This window comes from Alosa pseudoharengus, unplaced genomic scaffold, assembly GCF_046254945.1.
Source record: "Alosa pseudoharengus isolate Yale_2024_CS ecotype anadromous, Long Island Sound unplaced genomic scaffold, YU_APseudo_1.1 YU_APseudo_1.1_scf_3, whole genome shotgun sequence".
In the NCBI taxonomy this organism is placed as follows: domain Eukaryota; kingdom Metazoa; phylum Chordata; class Actinopteri; order Clupeiformes; family Clupeidae; genus Alosa; species Alosa pseudoharengus.
In genome coordinates, this window is record NW_027468718.1 from 14702772 (window position 1) to 14721989 (window position 19218).

At 43.3% G+C, this 19218-nt stretch overlaps 1 protein-coding gene across 1 annotated transcript; it reads right to left on the reverse strand.

Annotated features, from left to right (window-relative positions):
* Positions 1-1203: 1203 nt before the first annotated feature.
* nemp2 (nuclear envelope integral membrane protein 2) lies at positions 1204-9357 on the reverse strand. Its single transcript, XM_076262768.1, has 9 exons — positions 8951-9357; positions 8416-8525; positions 7885-8119; positions 7673-7745; positions 7388-7481; positions 6430-6544; positions 4348-4573; positions 3108-3308; positions 1204-1597 (listed from the first exon to the last, which is right to left on the reverse strand). The coding sequence occupies exons 1-9, from the start codon at positions 9045-9047 to the stop codon at positions 1204-1206; spliced, it is 1545 nt and encodes a 514-aa protein (XP_076118883.1). The 5' UTR covers positions 9048-9357.
* Positions 9358-19218: the final 9861 nt, after the last annotated feature.

The window sequence follows — 19218 nt, forward strand, 5'->3', positions numbered from 1 at the left end:
CTATTGTGTTTGTATATCAAGGATGGAATCCAGGATGTAACCTTCAACCCAAGGACACTCTACAAGAGTACTGTTGGCTTTGCTTTGTCTAGAGGGCTTTCTATGTTGAGTGTATCTCTGTGTATGCGTGTGTGTGTAAGTATGTGTGTTGTGTGTTTTTCCAACTCCAACTAGCAAGAACCTTTCTGTTCACTCTGCACTTAAATTGTGATTCATTCCCAAATCAGCTTGTTTACATGTATTTAGACAAAGAAAGTGTACAAATCTACAATAAAATAAGGTTGTATTTATTTAAAAATTAAAAGAAACATTCTGTGAGATAGTCGACTGATTAAGAAGTGGTTATCAAGTGGTTCTTTATATAAAAATCAGCTATAAAAGGGGTTTTTTCACATGAGAAAGGACTAAAAAAAAGCAACTCATCAAAAACCGTATTAAAAACACACCTTTTTACAATGTGTAGCACATGTCTATGAAGAAAAACTGCCAAGAGAGGCACTGACATAACAAAACAGTTTAAAACACATTCCAGTTGCACTGTGGCAGTCCCTGAGAGTGACTATTACACAGAGAGCCACTAGAGGGCAGTAGCCTCCTGGACTCTCTCAGCACCGGCACGCTTCTACTGCACACTTCATTATCCGATCAGAGGACTCTGCTGCTCTGCCACAGGCGCCTGGAGTAGGAGACGAGGGAAGAGACGGGAAGCTGCACTAATGATGAATAGGACCCACCTGAGAGCAGTACACACTCGGTTCAGTGTCATCACGCTAATTCCTTACGATGTGGCGGGAAACCGCAGCCCTGCAGCCACGTTCAGGCTTGGATATGTTTGGAGTGGGTGGGAGACGCATTGTTTTAAATCAAATGAAGAGAAGAAAAGCTAAATAACAGAAAACAACTATTCCAAAAAAATCTCTAAAAATGACACATATGAAAGGATTTTGGGAAAAAAAGAAGAGGAGAAAAAACAGCTAACCATCCAACATTCACAGATATCACTGTGATTAGAATGTCCTCTCTATCCATCCGTCCCTGAAAACCACAGGGGCTGTCCACTGTTAGTGAATCAGTGCACTCCAAAGGTCCTTTTCCAGTTCATCTAAAGTCTAATGGCCATGGCTTTGGCAGGCGGTCGCCAGCAGTGAGGTATCCCCGAGAGGTTCAGTGAGCGTCCAAACCATTGGCACCACGTCGCACAGCTCAAAAGAGGTCTTCCTCCTCTTCCTCTACATCCATGGGGAGTGGGGGGTAGAGGGCGGGGGCTGGGGCAGGGGGGTAGGGGCAGAACGGAGCGGGGGTGGGTGGAGGGGGTGTGAAGACAGGGAAGCTGGGCAGGGTGGGGCTCGGGGTGGGGATGGGGGTCGGGGGCGCCCGGGCATACGGCTCCAACTCGTCCTCACTGAAGTCGTCTCCACCGCCACCGCCGCCGCCGTTCAGGTCATCGCCATTGCCGTCGCCATGGTGCAGGCCCCAGCTGCGACTGCCACTGAAGAGCACGTTCTCGTAGTAGGCTCCGCCCACGCCGTAGTGGCGCTCGTGCCTGTCCTGTTCTGACGCGTTCACGTGGGCACCGCTGCGCAGGAAGTCCGCAAACCTGCACGACCAGGAAGACCAACGGTCAGTCAGACAGAAGGAGAGAGAAAGGCAAGCAGGAAGTCCGCAAACCTGCACAACCAGGAAGACCAACGGTCAGTCAGACAGGAGGAGAGAGAAAGGCAAGCAGGAAGTCCGCAAATCTGCACGACCAGGAAGACCAACGGTCAGTCAGACAGAAGGAGAGAGAAAGGCAAGCAGGATGCATGTTGTGTCCTTACTGCCTCTCAAGACCTACAGACTCTCAACGGCAGGTATGTAATTCAACAACAACTCAACTCTTCATCTACACTTAGTGACGCTAATGGTCTGACAAACGTACAGAAAGAAAGACAGACAGAGAAAGACAAATGTAGTGTGTGCTTGCTGATTCCTTACTGCCTCTATCTCTTGTTAACATGTCCTCCTCTACACTCCTCTAAACAGACTTTGTCTACCCTTGGTAATGGTAATGGCAAGTTACACATACACCACGTTGCCACCAAACTCCAGTGCTCGTCTGTGCCTCTCTATCCTGGGAGACAAGGCCAGCGCATCATGCAGGTTAGCATAGGATGCTGGGGATCAGCTGGAGTGCTGTGATTGGTTGGGAGAGGCAAACAGCTCCTGTCATACGCTCTGTTCCATTCTCCTTGTTGAGGGATGAGTCATCAGATGATGCACGAGAACACTTCTGCCTTCTAAATGGCCAGGACACAGCTGATCACAGGTTGCCCTTGGAAGCCATGGCTGGGAGTGTGAGTGTGAGTGTTAGTGTGTGTGTGTGTGTGTGTGTGTGTGTGTGTGTGTGTGTGTTCTCCTGCACTGATCTAATTTGCTTCAAATATTTCTACAAAGACGGCCACCATGCCTCAGCCACCATGCCTTTACATGATGATCCACATCACGATCCCAATGCTGTAACTTGGTTTCACTTTCCTCACTGACCAAATATAGACCCTTTCAAGAGAGTTCCATTATCAGCATCATAATTGGCCCCACAAGACTTCCTTTTTAACATTCCATATGTTATCTTAATGCAGAGGAAGTAGATTGGGGCCCAAATAGAATGTCCAAGCATTGTTTTTGTTTACCTTGTTGAAAGGGTCCATAGCTACACAGATGTCTTTGTGAGGACGTGTGTCTGGAGTCCGTCCACCTCCACTTCCCCGTTACCTAAACTAACTGCATAGCGAGCGCAAGCAATCCAGCTGTGAGCCGCCTGACCTCCCTCGTCAGGCATTAGGAAGTTACGATGTGTTTATTTATGTAGGTGATGTAGGTGCACTCGAATAGAGTTGGAGGACAGAGTAATAGTGCAAATATCCCTCTTAAGGCCATGATTCTGTGAGCTCAACGGCCAATTGACTGGCTGGAATAATGTCTGGCTCAGTCCAAACCAGTCTGTTTACTTCCCATTCACAGAGCCAGGGGTGTGTGCAAACACTGGATCTTTTTTACAGAACTACACAGAACTGACAGCTTGAGAAACACAGACGTCGCCTTTAATCTTGCGTAAGCGGAGTTCTCACCTCTGTGGATTGCTCAGCTTGAGAACCGTGTCCCAAGCAGGGAACCCTGGGGTTCTGCAGGATTCCCTCAGCTGTTCTAGGGAGGCACGAGTGTGGACCTCCCCCTGTTCTCGGTACTCCTCCTCCGTCAGGAACCGGGTCACTGGCCGGCGCCGGCGCCGGAACAGGCCCAGGAAAGAGCAGAGGAGGTTCCAAATCAACCTAGACGGAAGACAGGCAGTCAGAACCATGTCATCGATTCAGTTCAACGTTCAGGTTTGTTTGGTATTTCTCAGAACTCTCTGCTTATTCAGAACTAAGAATTCCGTCTAAGAGTTCTGTCTTACTTCAGAGACAAAGTTAAAGTTAAAGCATTTGGAATAAAAGTGACAGTTATGCATTACTTTTCTTTACTTGCCATAATTACATGCTAGTCATAACGCTCAACAGAGTTGGAGGATTGGAACAGCAGAGAAAAATAAGAGCTTAATTAGAGCAGTTGTTCTGTTTTTGCTCTGATGACGATGATGAAGTTAATAAGGTGAGGGGGCGGTGGTGGTGCAGTTCTTGCTCTTTCTGCAGAGAAAGTGTTGTGTGTTGCACTCACTAACACTAATGTGCAGAGCTCATCAGGGACTCCACAGGATCTGATTAGCTCTGGCTGCAGGAGACTAGCAGCGCCCCCTGCAGGTCACAGACATCAATGTAACCCCCCCCTCACCTTACTCTAATTGTACCCTAAATCATATGTGATTGATGCATACAAATATTTCTTGCACTAACACTGTACACACAGAAAAAAAAACATGATGGCTTAAAGCAGCTCTTATACAAATGGGGACAAAGCAAGGACAGCTTGGGTGTTCTATTCAGTTCTGAATGCATCTACAGACCGAGATTGTCTATCACACTGCTCGGTTATCAAGCCATGTGTATATGTGTATGTACACGAGTAGTACACATGTGTATCATTTACGCCTCTATCTAAAGTAGCAGCATCATCAGTATCTACAGATGGCTGGCGTATAATGCTTATTATAGTAATCACAGAATCAAAAATGAATATACATTTAAGTATGTTTTAACAAATATCTTTAACCACATAATACATTAATGGCTGAAGGCAAGATCACACTGAACATGTGTTACATCTCGCTACTAGATATAAGTCGTATCTTTCCATCTATTGAACCATGTATGTATGTATGTATGAATAGGTCTGTGCATCTAACCATCTCTTTAAACCAGCAGCCAGGCATACCTGCAGACGCCGATCAGAATGGTAGTCACCACTGGCAACAGCTTGAGGCTTATCAGCGCCCCCATCAGGGTGTAGGCCGCCGGTGGGTAAGAGATGCCCGCCCACAGCATGGTCATGGCGGCGATTTGCACGCACCAGGTCATCAGGGTCAGAGTTCGCTCGCAGGTGATGGGGCCGCGCTTGTAGCAAAGCGCAAAGCTGATGAGACCTGTTACAGCCAGGTAGCCTGGGAGAGGAGATGATGGGGGGGGGGGGGGGTAGGGGGGTTAAGACAGAATGTCAATGACTGCACACCTACACTATAGATAGAGGTTAAGAGGTGAGGGTTGAACATCAGGCTGAGCTTATTTAAGGCTGTGAGAGAAAGAAAGAGAGAGAAAGAGAGGGGGAGAGACAGAGAGAGGGAAGGTGATCCGCAGAAACACAGAGCAGAGGAAGAAAATGAGAGCTTGGAGATGAAAAGAGAGAGAGAGAGAGAGAGAGAGAGAGAGAGCTAGTGAGAGACAAAAAAAGAGAGAAAGAAACAACACATCTAAATTGTAATCCCCTGAGCGTGTTTTTTTCCCCCTGTTGTTGTAAGCATAGCAATCGATGTTCCAGCTGCATTTGCAGCTCCTCCTAATCCTAATATGCCTGTGGTTCTCTCATCTCCATAGCCTGGCGAGCGCTGAGAACGAGGGGGGGAGAAATTGATTTGACGGCAAACGCACATGCAGCCTATCGAGCAGTCAAGAGACAGTCGCTCGACCACTCCAAACACTTGGCCTCCTTATCACCATCATGCCGGGTAGACTGGCAGCGATGGGGATGCACGATGGAGGTCAGAGCTTTAGTGCCGTCTAGGGGGGTTTATTTAGAGTTTATGCATTATTCTTCAGATAATAGCTGCATAATGTAGTCCTGTCTGACAGTACAGTTACAAGGGATACCGTGTGTACACAACACACACACACACACACACACACACACACACACAGTAACAATTTTAAAAACATTTAGCAAAAGGACATATGCACATGAATGGGCTGGATAACACAAATTCCTCTTGCAAGATCTAAATAAAACAAGTAGAGCTACTGACAATACCACAGGCAAACTCTATCAACCTGAAAGAGGACTGAAGTAGCTTAACCTCCATTTTCTGTTTCTAGGACAAAGACGCTTACTCAACCCTCAGATTGTAGCATTGCTTGTGGGATACAATTTCTCTACAATACACCAAACTAATGAGTTGGTGTCTGAGTGAAGGGTTAGCTTCAGCCAGTTAGCATCCCAGTTGGTCACCACCATCTTTAAAATGCCGTCTGACGTGCTCACTTCCGGTCACATTTCAACTACCCAATTAGGTGTCTACTGGTGGGCACAGAAGCCATTCCAAATGGACAATTGAATCAGAGAGGGTTAAAGCGGAGCAAGGATCTTTTGATTGAATGTGATGACCATCCATCATGTGGCACCTAATTGGCTTCTTTGTGAAAATGTGTCTGGAAGTGACCAAATGTTGGACACCATGTTTAAAGATGGCAGCAGCAGCCCTCTGAGCATATTTTTGGCTGAACTAACAAGTCTAGCATCAGCTGAATGGGGGCAGTAATTCCTCAGTGTCTCCAGTTCTACTGTATATAATACCTCCATGGTGTGAATAGTGATTAAATTCTAGAGGGTTTCTGTAGTTCCACTGGCACTGCAAGGTGGCAGAAACACCAAGGTTCAATACCCAAATACCTCACACAAAGTCTAGAGAGATAAATAAAGTCTATGCCTGTACTGTACTACATATGGCTTTAGACAAAAGTGTCCGTTAAATGAATCAACGTAATGCTGGATATCCTATCCAAATTCAGTACAACTTAAGCACTGCTAAACAGACATAACAAAAACATTTGACATTTGGTTTCTAAAAAGAAAATGTCACAGAAAGCTAGAGTGAGCACAAGAGCATTAAACTACAACAGTTAAAATAAACCTCTCCATCAGTCAAACAGCGAGACATCTGTGCCATCTCAGTTTGATTTCATGGCCTCTGCACTCATACTGATTCACAAAGTCGACGGCGCACGTGTCAAACGAGCGGTTACCTACCCAGCATCTCTCGCCAGTAGTTCTTCGTGATGTCCTCCCACGCCACCATCACTTTCTGAAAGCCCAGGTAGGAAACACCGGTGCTGGCACCAAAAAACGCTAGGAAGACACCTTTCTGTACAAGGCACACACACACACACACACAGAAAGAGAGAGAGAGAGAGATGTACAGAGATACACACACACACAGCTCCAGGTAAGGGTGGGTGACAAAGGTGTGGGGTGCTGAGCTCAGGTGGTCAGGTGGCCGGAGACATGCCCTGTATAAATATATATACCTCCTGACAAGCCACCCAACACCCCCAGCCCCTTTCCCGCCCCAACTCGCATAATGCAAATGCACAGCAGTCAAATGTGTTTTGCTGGGCCATCAGGCTAAGCTAATCAAGCAAGACATCACACACTCACAATAGGTCTGAACTTTAAGTACATCAGGCAGGAAAGATCCGTGGGTGGGTAACGGAGTATGCATGTGTGGGGGGTGTAATCATTATCAGGGTCTGACGAGAGTGGGGGGTGAGGGGGCGAGGCTGTTGAGTGACTGAGGAGAGAAAGAGTGAGTGTGTGTGTGTGTGTTGGGGGGGGGGGGGGGGGGGGTATACTAGTTTCACACTGACTGTTGAGCTAATAGTCAAAAGCCTCCACCCACTCAGTTGCTAAATTTATCTGGATCCTGCGTTCCTAAGGGAACAATACAACTGAAAACAAGGCTCCTGGAACTACTTTAGGTGTTGAAATGTTGAAAAGAGCAGAGATATCAAGTTCAACAGAATGTGAGAATGTGCTCCAATCATTACACTGGTACAGAGACACCAACTAACTGCAGTGGCAACAAACTCATCAGACACAGACTTTTAATGTTGCATGTGCCCTCTGTGGCTAGAAGAATCTGACCTGGAAACCGACTGAAGGATGAGAAGAGATCAGTGCTACGTGAGCATCGTTTAAGTGGCCTTACTTTTGGAATGAAGTTTTTCATGACGAAAAGCAGCAACAATAAAATGGAGATGATGCCAAGCGTAACTCCAGTAGTGTAATAGAAGACAGAGCTCCTGTGTAAAAGAGAAAGGCACCTGTATGAGGGACACTGTCTACTACTGTCTACAAACTACATATCAATAATGTAAATCGTGCAATTAATCATGTTTGCCTCATACAGGGAAGGGATTTGCACAATCAATCACATTACTAAAGATTCACGCAGATGATTATAATCACATGAGCTGGAAAGGTTGCACATTACCTGCAAATACTTCCAGCTAAGTAGAACAAGAGCAATCCACCAATGAATAGACCAAACCGCATCTTATTCAGTCCTGACAGGAAGCATGTGCACACACAAACATAAATATAGAGATAGCGAGAGAGAGAGAGAGTCAGGTTAAGCACCATAACACAGAGCTATTACTATCTCATTACAGTGTATGTGTGGAGTGTATTGTAACTGTGGCTCACTTTTCCCAGACACATGGAGTGTGTACTCTGTGCTGGCTCTAGGGCTCTTGACCATGAAGCAGACATCCTCCTCCACCAGAGGTATGTCCAGGGTCTTGCCGTGCTCCACTGCGGGCGGCCAGTAGTACTCCACTGTGCACTTGGCCGCCGTGAGGAGGTCGTCGGGGTTGTGACAATTCCTCGTCTCCATTGGGTACACAACTTCAACATCATTATTTTGGTCTGTTACGCGGACCTGGAAGTAAAAGGCGCTTGAGGGCATATGCAGTAACAGCACACAGCTGCAGTGTGTGGAGTAACCTATAGGCTGGAACTGGTATAGAATAGCCAGGGCTGCAGCACCTGTCTAAGGCCCAGTGCTGGCCTAAATATAGCCTAGGAAACATGTAAATTACCCTGCCTGCACACTGCCATAAAAGAGAGTGCTGTATATGGCCTTGTTAATCAATGCCTTTCATGGGGAATAAAAAATAACATAATAGCCTACATTGGCTGTGCGCTATTGTGTTGCTTCTATGAAGTACTGCATACCTGAAACGTGGACCATATGTCTTTCCATTTTATCCCTCTACCAGAGTTATAACAAAAACATCGACGTCCATACTGGGTTGTATCTTCATTTTCTTTCAGATATGTACAATCTGGAAAGTGCAAAGGTACAGGTTGTCATTGCCATGAGCTTGATGCTCAACCATCACTTTTGGTTTCGTTTTGAAAATAAGCTAGACAATGCATATGTTGCATATGCATTATGTAACATGATGACCAGGCCATCGTGGGCTATTAGCATTAATTTGATCAAGTTAACGTTAGTGTTTGTAAATCATGATAATGTTTAATGTCAAGTGTGGTGCACCATATGTACGAGGAAAACGGGAAATGTTGCAACAAATTTCAAAATAAACGTTATCATTCAATACCTTTCAAAAGGCAACGTTAACTAGCTGATTTTGTTTAAATTAAACGTTTATCAATCATAGACAGCTAGCTCCTACAATAAGTTAGCCAGTTAATAATGGACACATTAACGCTAGCTTGCTAGCATCTCTCAATTAAACAAAGTTACCTGCATACGAGTATCCATCCCTACTTTCTACGTTGGGCCAGAAAATGAAAGCCCATAAAACAAAAACTTTTAAAAACATAAAACCCACACTTTTCATATTTACGACCGTATCTGTATTTGTAAGCTCACAATAACGTTAACTGTTTAACTGGCTAGCCAGCTAACTGGAGTGGCTCACTCCACTACTGACAGAAAGACAGTACTTTCAAAATCGGTGGATGTTGGCTTGCAAGACATAACTAGACGAACTTTGATCGGAACTGCCATAAATCCCATGGCCATAAATATACTGTAAAGCACGAGGACGTATAATTGTCATTATAACGAGCAAATATCATCCACATGATAGGCTAATTTAGTTTCCCTAAAAAGAAATCACTCATTGACAAAATCTCGTCGATTGCAATTTAGCTATGCTACTCATAGATGCATCTGTGATGCTACTTGTTATGTCTTGACCTCTTAAACCGGAAGTATTTTCAAAAGTAAATACATAACATTAGGCTACTTGTGATTAGTGTAATAAACCTAGATTCCTGCTCGTAGTTTAAATCTTTTAGTTGTAAGCTGTTCTTTGTTCCAACAGCCCCGAAGTGCATTGGTGCTTGATGAAAGCAATTGGGCCTTTCAGTAGGATTAATGATAAACCTCATGTATGCCCCTTCATCTTAATACTCTCGTATTGTTTCCGCAGTGATCAAATAGAGGCAAATCAATCAGCTTACATTTACAATCGACACTCCTTTTATGTCATCATGAATTGCATACTTCATATCAGACTAAAAACTCTTCATTATGAATCAGGCAGTCAAACTTGAGAGTGGGTGAAAAAAAAAATGAACAAAAACAAAACTTAGCCGAGGCCAGATGAAAATGTCATTTTACGTACATTCTCTTTTGCGCCCTTTGAAATGGAAGAGGGATTTTGGTGGTGGGTGTAAGCTCAGCAGGCGGCAGCTTTCTCATTTCTCCGGGATGCTGAGACGACAGCGGCTTTTCCTGACAGGCACGCCCACGCACACGCACGGCTCCGGGCCTACTGTCACAGGCTTGTGTGGAGTCAGCCTCTGCGTGATGCAAATGTTTTCAAAGATTCATGGCTCTCTCTCTCTCCCTGAATCCAGCAAACGAAAACAGACTCTTTTTCATGTAGCTTATGAAGGCCTATGGAGTATGCTGGGCTTCAATAGGCTGGCTGTTTAAATAATTTAATATCTATAAACAGCCATTAGGAGCCTAATTAGGTTTAGGCTACTCACATGCCATCCATAGGCAACATTATGAAGAAGAGACTACATTTGAGTCGCCTGCATGTTTTCTTTTACCAAGCTTGACTGAAGAACTCGCCACCTTAATTGCCAAGTGAGAGAGAGAGAGATACTTGCAGCTGTCTGAAATAGTGAAGTGTGAACTGAGTGGTGCCACAAGGGAAACTGTGTGGGGTGGGGGTGGGGGGTTGTGACAGTTGAAGAGAGGTTTTTGTGTTTTTCTTTTCTCTGATGGTACAGAATGTCCCCATCTTTTTTCCTTCATGAAATTATTCACCTGCTTGCAAGGCCATTTCATCAGACCCTTTTGCATGATTAGGATAAAAATGACAGAGCTCAACTTTCATGTGGTGTTGAATTAATTGTGTTGTGCATGATGTCAAATTCACATTTACCTTAGGGAAAAATTAAAATAGGACATAAACGATTGTACAGGAGGCTATATAAAACCTGCTGTGTGGGTCTACTTCATATTGGATTGAGAAATCAAATCAGTGAAAGTTTTACATTGCTTTTCACTTTAACTGGACCGCAAAGTGAATCCTACTGCCTTGTCATCTGTCAGTGCCTTAGGAGCCATCATGTCACTTTGATTTGGTTCTCTCTTTCTGACTCAGATAGACAGGGATTTACTTACTAATCAGCCCTCCCCCTCTCCACCACAGAGAGACATGCATGTATAGAAGCACATCTGTACATACTGCACACATATCAAGCCACCCACTCACATTGTACAGGTCATATGTACGAATTACCATCAACAGATGCACACACATACCATACATCAAACCAAATGTCTGCATTCACAGGCATTACCCTCAAAGTTCCATCTGCCACTGTACAGATTAGGTCATAATTACCTTTCATGCTATGGCTGTCTCTGTTAAATTATTTTTTTCCCCATCAATATCTTTCAGCATTGGAAATCCTTAGTAATCTAGTTTTTTTTTTTATTCCACCACATATTACTTTTTTTTGTCTCCCATCATGAAGCTTCATTGTAAACCATTTCAGAGCGACAGCATTCAGGATTTGAACTCAATAAATGTACTGACAGATCTGGACACGATGTGACTCATCCCTTTTCACAGATCAATGAACAAGCACAATACTGCATTATCAACATTTCAGTATGACAGAGATGTGGTAAAAAAAATCTTAACCACAAGGCAACACAGTAGGGAGTGAAAAGGGAGTGGTCTTTAATCGCCATCGGAAATGAAAATCACGGCCGAGGACATGTTACCATCAACAAAGTTCCAGCAGCAAATCCAAAGTTCTCTCGGGCGAGGCCCAATCTTATACGGGTTCAATTACATTGTTTCCAGGAAAACCATTACATACAGACATATGATAAAAAACCCATGACTGTCATGCTGTAGTTTCAGCAGAGACTATGGACAACTCAAGCAAAGAAATACCACATGTGCATCTTTCCTGCTGTTGGAGGACACATCACATGATATAAGTATAAGTATATAAACTCTCTTGATCCCGTGAGGGAAATTTGGTCTCTGCATTTATCCCAATCCATGAATTAGTGAAACACACGGCATACAGTGAACACACAGTGAGGTGAAGCACACACTAATCCCGGCGCAGTGAGCTGCCTGCAACAATAGCAGCGCTCGGGGAGCAGTGAGGGGTTAGGTGCCTTGCTCAAGGGCACTTCAACCATGGCCTACCGGTCGGGGTTCGAACCGGCAACCCTCTGGTTACAAGTCCGAAGCGCTAACCAGTAGGCCACGGCTGCCCCAAATATTAATTATATGTCAGCACTATTCTCTACAGAAGTATGCATATCACATAGTCACTTGTCTGCCTCAGGGAATTCCTTTACTATTCTAATGGCTGTCGCATGACCTTTACAGTTTTTTCAACTGCTTACACATTACAGTTTTTTACAATTGTTTACACACGTTTTCAAAACTCTGTGTCTATTTTTCAAAACTCCACAGACAAAACCCACAACTGCTCACACAAAATGCAAAATGCCTCAAATCTCCAGCAAAATGACACACAAGTGTGTGTGTGGGGGGGGGGGTTGTGTACAGTATGTATTCATAGGCCTATAGACCCTTTCAACTGCAGAAACAAACAATTCTACAGTAAGCGTTCCTAAGGCATTTCTGGAGGCACAGAAACATTTATTGAGCTAATGGTACTGTAACATGGGGACAACCAAAAATAGAGTAAAAAGACAAATTTTACATAAAGTCAACTTTTTGTAGAACATTACTGTAAGCTAAAGTCCGATTACTGTATTTTCTCTATTTTTACAGTTTTTTACAATTGTTTACACACGTTTTCAAAACTCTGTGTCTATTTTTCAAAACTCCACACACAAAACCCACAACTGCTCACACAAAATGCAAAATGCCCCAAATCTCCAGCAAAATGACACACAACATTCAAAATGTCAAAAACACACGTTTAAAGCAAACATTCGCCTCACATTACAAACACTTTTGTCATAATATGACATTTTGGATACATCATGTACACACTGTTGCTCAAAACCTAAAGCTCTTCTGTCTGAGGCTTTCTATATGTATTTCCATACAAGAGTGAAAGTTACGGTATCAACAAAGAGAAGTTGAAATACACAGTAAAAATGCAAGCAATATTGAAACCAAAAATAGTGATTTTTCCCAAAATAATTTGCTGTTGTGAATACAGTATTTTACAGCAAACAAGAAAAAAAGCAAAGAAGAATACAGTGACCACCAGATGTACATGGAGTTTTGAAAACACTGATTTTGTTTTTTTCTAAAGACAAGTGTGTGTGTGTGGGGGGGGGATCGTGTACAGTATGTATTCATAGGCCTACTGTATGCTTAAACTGCAGAAACAAACAATTCTACAGTAAGCGTTCCTAAGGCATTTCTGGAGGCACAGAAAAATGTATTGCGCTAATGGTACTGTAACATGGGGACAAACAAAAATAGAGTAAAAAGACAAATTTTACATAAAGTCAACTTTTTGTAGAACATTACTGTAAGCTAAAGTCCGATTACTGTAATTTTCAAAGTATCTGCATTGGTTCTGAATATTTCAACCGTAAATCCTCTAGGAGCAGATTGAAAGGGTCTATACCTATATAGAGAGTATATCTATTCATAGACCTATACTAAGGCAATGATTGGATGGTGTTCAGTAAAGTAAAGAGTGTTTGCACATGTGAAGAGAAAGAGTGAAGCACTGGTGATTTAGTGTGGCATTTTGATGGGTTGTGTTTGAAGAACGAAATCAAGTTACTTCCTGTTAGATTTTTGTGTGTTAGGTAGAAAATTGTGTGTGGTGTTTTGCAAAATGTGTTTTAGTCAATTGAAAACTGAGTCAAACACTGAGAATTAGTGTATGGTTTTGCAGATTTGGTGTCGGGTTATGATGTTTAGAGGACATGTTTAGAAAATTGTGTGACAAGCAAAGATTTAGTGTGTAAGCAGTTGAAAAAAACTGTAAATCTTTGCTTGTCTCACACTTTTCTAAACAGGTCTTCCAAACACCATAACCCCACACCAAATCTGCAAAACTATACACTAATTTCCAATGTTTGACTCAGTTTTCAAAATCCTAAAACACATTTTGCAAAACACCACACACAATTTTCTACCTAACGCACAAAAATCTAACAGGAAGTAACTTGATTTCGGTGTTCAAACACAACCAATCAAAGTGCCACACTTATTCGCCACTTATTCACACTCAGTCCTCAATGTACAAACACTCATTACTTTACAGAACACCATCCGAATAATTGCCTCAGTATAGGCCTATGAATATACAGTATACTCTATAGGTATAGACCCTTTCAATCTGTTCCTAGAGAATTTATGGTTGAAATGTTCAGAACAACGCAGATACTTTAATGATATTCACCAGTGACCATGCATTTTAGATTGCCAACATAGGGCCCTGAGAGACTCAATACTACAGTAAAGAAGAGCATCAATTCTTGCCAAGCGTAATACACTATATGTAAACCATATAATTATTAAAAAAGGTAATGTCCAACACATTAAATTTAGGGTTAGTCCTCGTCATGGCCTGTTTACTAGGGTAGTTTTACTGTAGTAGGAATTCTGTCAACATGAGCTGAGGCCAACTGAATTTGCAATCAGTTTGCTGGAAGCTAAGGTCAGACCTCGAAACAAGGCCATGCTCTGGCTATTTGAGTCCTGAGGACATGTGAGACCACATTTGGACAACGTTAATGAATAACATACAATAATGTTCTCATACTTACTTATGTGTTATCATTGTTATTTGTCATCTCGAATATTAATCACACATAAACACTAACTGCTTTTTGATGGGTCCTTGCCTGTTATTAACAGTGGTTGCCAATCGATAAGATGAGTGTATTATGTGTGAGACCTGAGACGTGAAAGGCCTCTGAACCCATCAACCTCAAAAGCCCATGTGGATTCAGCAGAGAGAGTATTGCCTGTAAACAGTGATGCACAAAAGTTTGGTTGGTCACACTCTCACTCAATGTCTCAACAGCAATATAAACAATAAATATAAACAATTACACATTTTTACAACATTTTTGACTCACATTGGCTCAACAAAAAAAAGTATGTGCTGAGATTTTACAGAACTTTTACAACAACAATGCCCCACTCGAGGCCACCAAGGGCAGTACACAAAACAAGCCATTGTTGTATTTGTATCCCGTCCCGCAACGCAACGCAAAAAAAAAAAGAAGACAAATTTGGGGAGAAAACAGCCGTGTTCGTGAGTCGGAGGAGTCGAGGCATCTCGTTTGATGGGGGAAGATCAAGCTCTGGGTGCTGCGGGGAGGTAGACAGAGCAGAGGCTGGTGATTGACACCGGCACGGAGCTGGAAAATCAACCACCACTTCGGCTCTGGGCAGGTGGGCGGATGAGTGGGGGGCACCAATCCTCAGCAGAGCTCGTTTTTAATTGCCGTCTGGTAAACATCAAAAAGCCAGAGGGACCTGTTTCCATGCAAAGATACTGTGCTTGTGTGTTCAAATATGTGTGTGTGTGTGTGTGTGTGTGTGTGTGTGTGTGTGTGTGTGTGTGTGGCGTATGTGTGTGTGTGTGGCGTGTGTGTGTGTGTGTGGCGTGTGTGTGTGTGTGTGTGTGTGGCGTGTGTGTGTGTGTGTGGCGTGTGTGTGTGTCCATTCTTGTTTGTGTGTGTGGGTCTGTTTTTGTGTCTCATGTGCATATGTATGTTTTGTCAGAAATCAAACTGAACATTTTGCCTGCGTCGTGAACATTTTGTGAGTTTTATATGCGCTGGCTGTGTGGCTTCTTCTCAGGGGTCACAGAAGACAAAGATGATACTTGTTCCCAAGTTTTGTTTTGATTGTTGTGGATTGTTTTCCCCTTTCTTCCTCTAGCTTTTCTAACAGCTTTTCTTTGTTTCCGGCACTGATACATTTTGTATAGGCTTTTTGTAAAGATGTTGATTAATCCTGAGAGACGGGGAGTTTGAATGTTTCCATAAGTCTCAGCGCTCAAATTAAGTTTCACTTCACTCTTCTTCGCACTGAACCGGCGCCAACCTTTACAGTCGACTGAGCTCCTCTGCTCTTCCCTCATTTTTCTTGTGACCTTAACTGCCAGAGAGAGACAGGATGTGTGACCTTTACAGTCTGTTAGGCCCTAAGCACCGCATGTGTGGAATAAAAAAAAAAAGAAATAATTCAAAAGACAGATACACTACGAATGATCATTGTTCACACTCCCTCCTTGCACACCCCCCTAGTTTATCATTACCGTCTCTGATGAGAGGTCAGTGGAGGTCAACGGGCATTAGGAGTTTATCCCGAGCGCCTACCCGGTCGGCCGTGTTCTTTTCACCGGCCTACCCCTTCACCTCAGCGACAGCTCTGATTGGCCAGGAACGGCGTTCTAATGTACCCCGGTGGAGCAGGAAGCCGGTGGTGGGCGGGCAATCAGACTCCTGCAGTAAGTGGGAGACCCACCCCCGCGCGGGCCAGATCCATCAGGGGCCCAGGGATGTGATTACCCCCTCATTAGCGTGGTGTGTGTGCAGGAGGTGGGCGGGACACTGGTCATTATGGTGCCCAGATGTAGGCGGCTCTCAGGAACGCGCACAGGAAGCCGTGGGTAGCTACGCCTGAGCAGGAGCAGGCAGCAGGCAGCAGCCGCCGCAGCAGCAGTGGCGGCAGGCAACCAAGCAAACCTCACCGTTCCACCAGGCACCTCGTGCCAAAGAGAGAGACGGGAGAGGGAAGTTTTACTTCAGGTGGCCCAGCCTAGGCTGTGTGTCATTTCTTTAAACTTGTTTGGAATTTTGTCGTCTCTTTGTCACTGGCTTTTTCCCCTTTTTTTTCTTCACTGCGCCTGTGTCAGAATCAAAAAAGTGAAAGGAAAAAAACACAGACACATCAGATGGATGTATGAACAATACAACAATGCTGAATTGTCCTCCTCCTCCTTGTCCTCCTCCCCCACGTGCTCCTGTCACACATTCATTATGTATAGTTAGATACATACAGTAGTATCTCCACGTTTGTCTACTACATCATTTGCTATCCAGCTTTGGTGTTAGCAGTCAGTAGTAGATTCGCCACTCTCTGCACTCTTGTTGATATCTTGGTGATATTTTGCCCATTTCACTGGCACTATACTGGAACTGGGAGGATGGCACAGCTCCATTGTTTGTGCCATCTGATGGGCGCAGGTCTGTCAGCGAAGCCAAGCTGTTGGTGGTGAAGTGTGACTGACACACAGGACCAGAGATGCCATTGTGTGTGTGTGTGTGTGTGTGTGTGTGTGTGTCACTGTTTGTTTTTTATGTGTGCATGTGTTATTGTGTCTCTATGAGTGAATGTACGAGTGTGTATTTGTGTGTGTGTGTGTGTGCGTGCGGTGTATGTGTCTGATTTTTTGTATGTGTCTGATTTTGTTTGTGTGTGTGTGTTTGTGTGTGTCGGGGGGTGGTGTATTTGTCTGACTCTGTGTGTGTGTGTGTGTGTGTGTGTGTGTGTGTGTGTGTGTGTGTGTGTGTGTTAGCATATGACTGTATAAGTGACACAGGCTTCCCTGGGGCCCCCTTGGCACAGAGATCGTCTTGGGAGCGAGTGCGCTGCTGGGATTACTGCACTCAATCTCCGTGGCAAATAAGGGAATTAGGGTGAAATTGAATCAGCCGCTACCGTGCTCCTGAGTGATGCACAGTCCCACCCCAGCCCTAAGAGCATCATGGGAGAAACACTCCATCTCCCTCCCTGCCAACTGTACATGTGTACAGTACATAGAAAGGTGCAGTAGCAATGTCTATATGAAAATGCATTTCTATGGTAGTATATAAACAGTATATGTGAAAATGCATTTCTATGGTAGTATATAAACAGTATGTGAAAATGCATTTCTATGAATTTGTCCGTGATCATCACAGTATACAGTACACACATGGCTACCCTACCTATCCTGACTGCACACCATTTGTCTATAGCAGGGGTTTTCAACCAGTGGTCCGCGGCCCACTTGTGGTCCGTGAGGACATTGCTGGTAGTCCGTGACCATGGATTCAGTGATGTAGTATCAATGTGTGAATCAGTATTTTTATTCAGTGGTGGTCCTGGGGTTAAGTAATTAGTCAGAATGGTGGTCCCTGGTTCACAATCAGTTGAAAACCCCTGGTCTATAGTGTACTTGTCTGTGATTCACTGGTGATAGACTTCAAACACAGTGGTGAAACTGATTTCTGAATGGGTGCTATTTCACTTTACAAGATAATAAAGTAAAAAGTAAAAGTAATTCCTGTAAAAGGGCACCTCAGTGGACATAATATTATTTGACTAAGCACTGTGTGGTATTAACAGTATAAGGTTGTCAGTAACAGTGTATAGTCATCCATAATGGAGCAAGCCGATGTGACAGTAATTTCATATTTTTGTTTTGGTACAATATTGAGTGATAGGCTTTAAATCTGAGGCACAATTTTCATATATTGAGTAATATTATTACGGTGCACTGTCATATTGTTTCTATGCAACGTTTGTTTGTTTTTTTAACCAGTGCCCTAGCCACACACACACACACACACACACACACACACGCACACACACACACACACACATTTACAAGCACACTCCCCTCTCACCTTCATCCTCAGTGCTGAGTGGTTATGGTAATAACAAAAGCCAGCAGCTTCAAAGAGCTTAGTGACACTTAGAGGTCACAGAGCTGAATATAAAAGACCCTTTTTTCCCTTCACCCATGAACACTTGTTACACAGAACACTGGATTTGAGTGAGGTCTTCTTACAGTTAGACATTTTACATTACTCTCTCTCTTCCACCCCAATCAAAATTCATATCTTATGCTTTTACTGTAATAGACATACTAAGTACAGTAGTTTATGTCCTTATGTTTCTATATGTATGTTTTTTTTTATTTTGTCTCCTTATGTTTACAGTCAGAATTATGGTTGTTCAATTACAGTTTTTTACAACTGTTTACACACATTTTCAAAACTCTATGTCTATTTTTCAAAACTCCACACACAACACCAACAATTGCTCACACACAATGCCTCAAATCTCCAGCCAAATGACACACAACATTCAAAATGTCATAAACACATCTTTAAATCAAACATTCGTCTCACATTACAAACACTTTTGTCATGACATTTTGGATACATCATGTACACACTGTTGCTCAAAACCTAATGCTCTTTTGTCTTTCATAGGCTTTATGTATTTCCATACAAGAGTGAAAGTTACGGTATCTACAGAGAGAAGCTGAAATACACAGTAAAAATGCAAGCAATATTGAAACCAACATTTTTTGATTTTTCCCAAATAATTTGCTGTACAGTATTTTACAGCCAACAAGAACAAAGCAAAGCAAAATACAATGACCACCAGATGTACATGGAGTTCTGAAAAATCTGATTTTGCCAAAGATGGAAATGACATAATAACTGACTGACCACTATTAAAGTTTTTTTCAACTGCTTACACACTAAATCTTTGCTTGTCACACAAT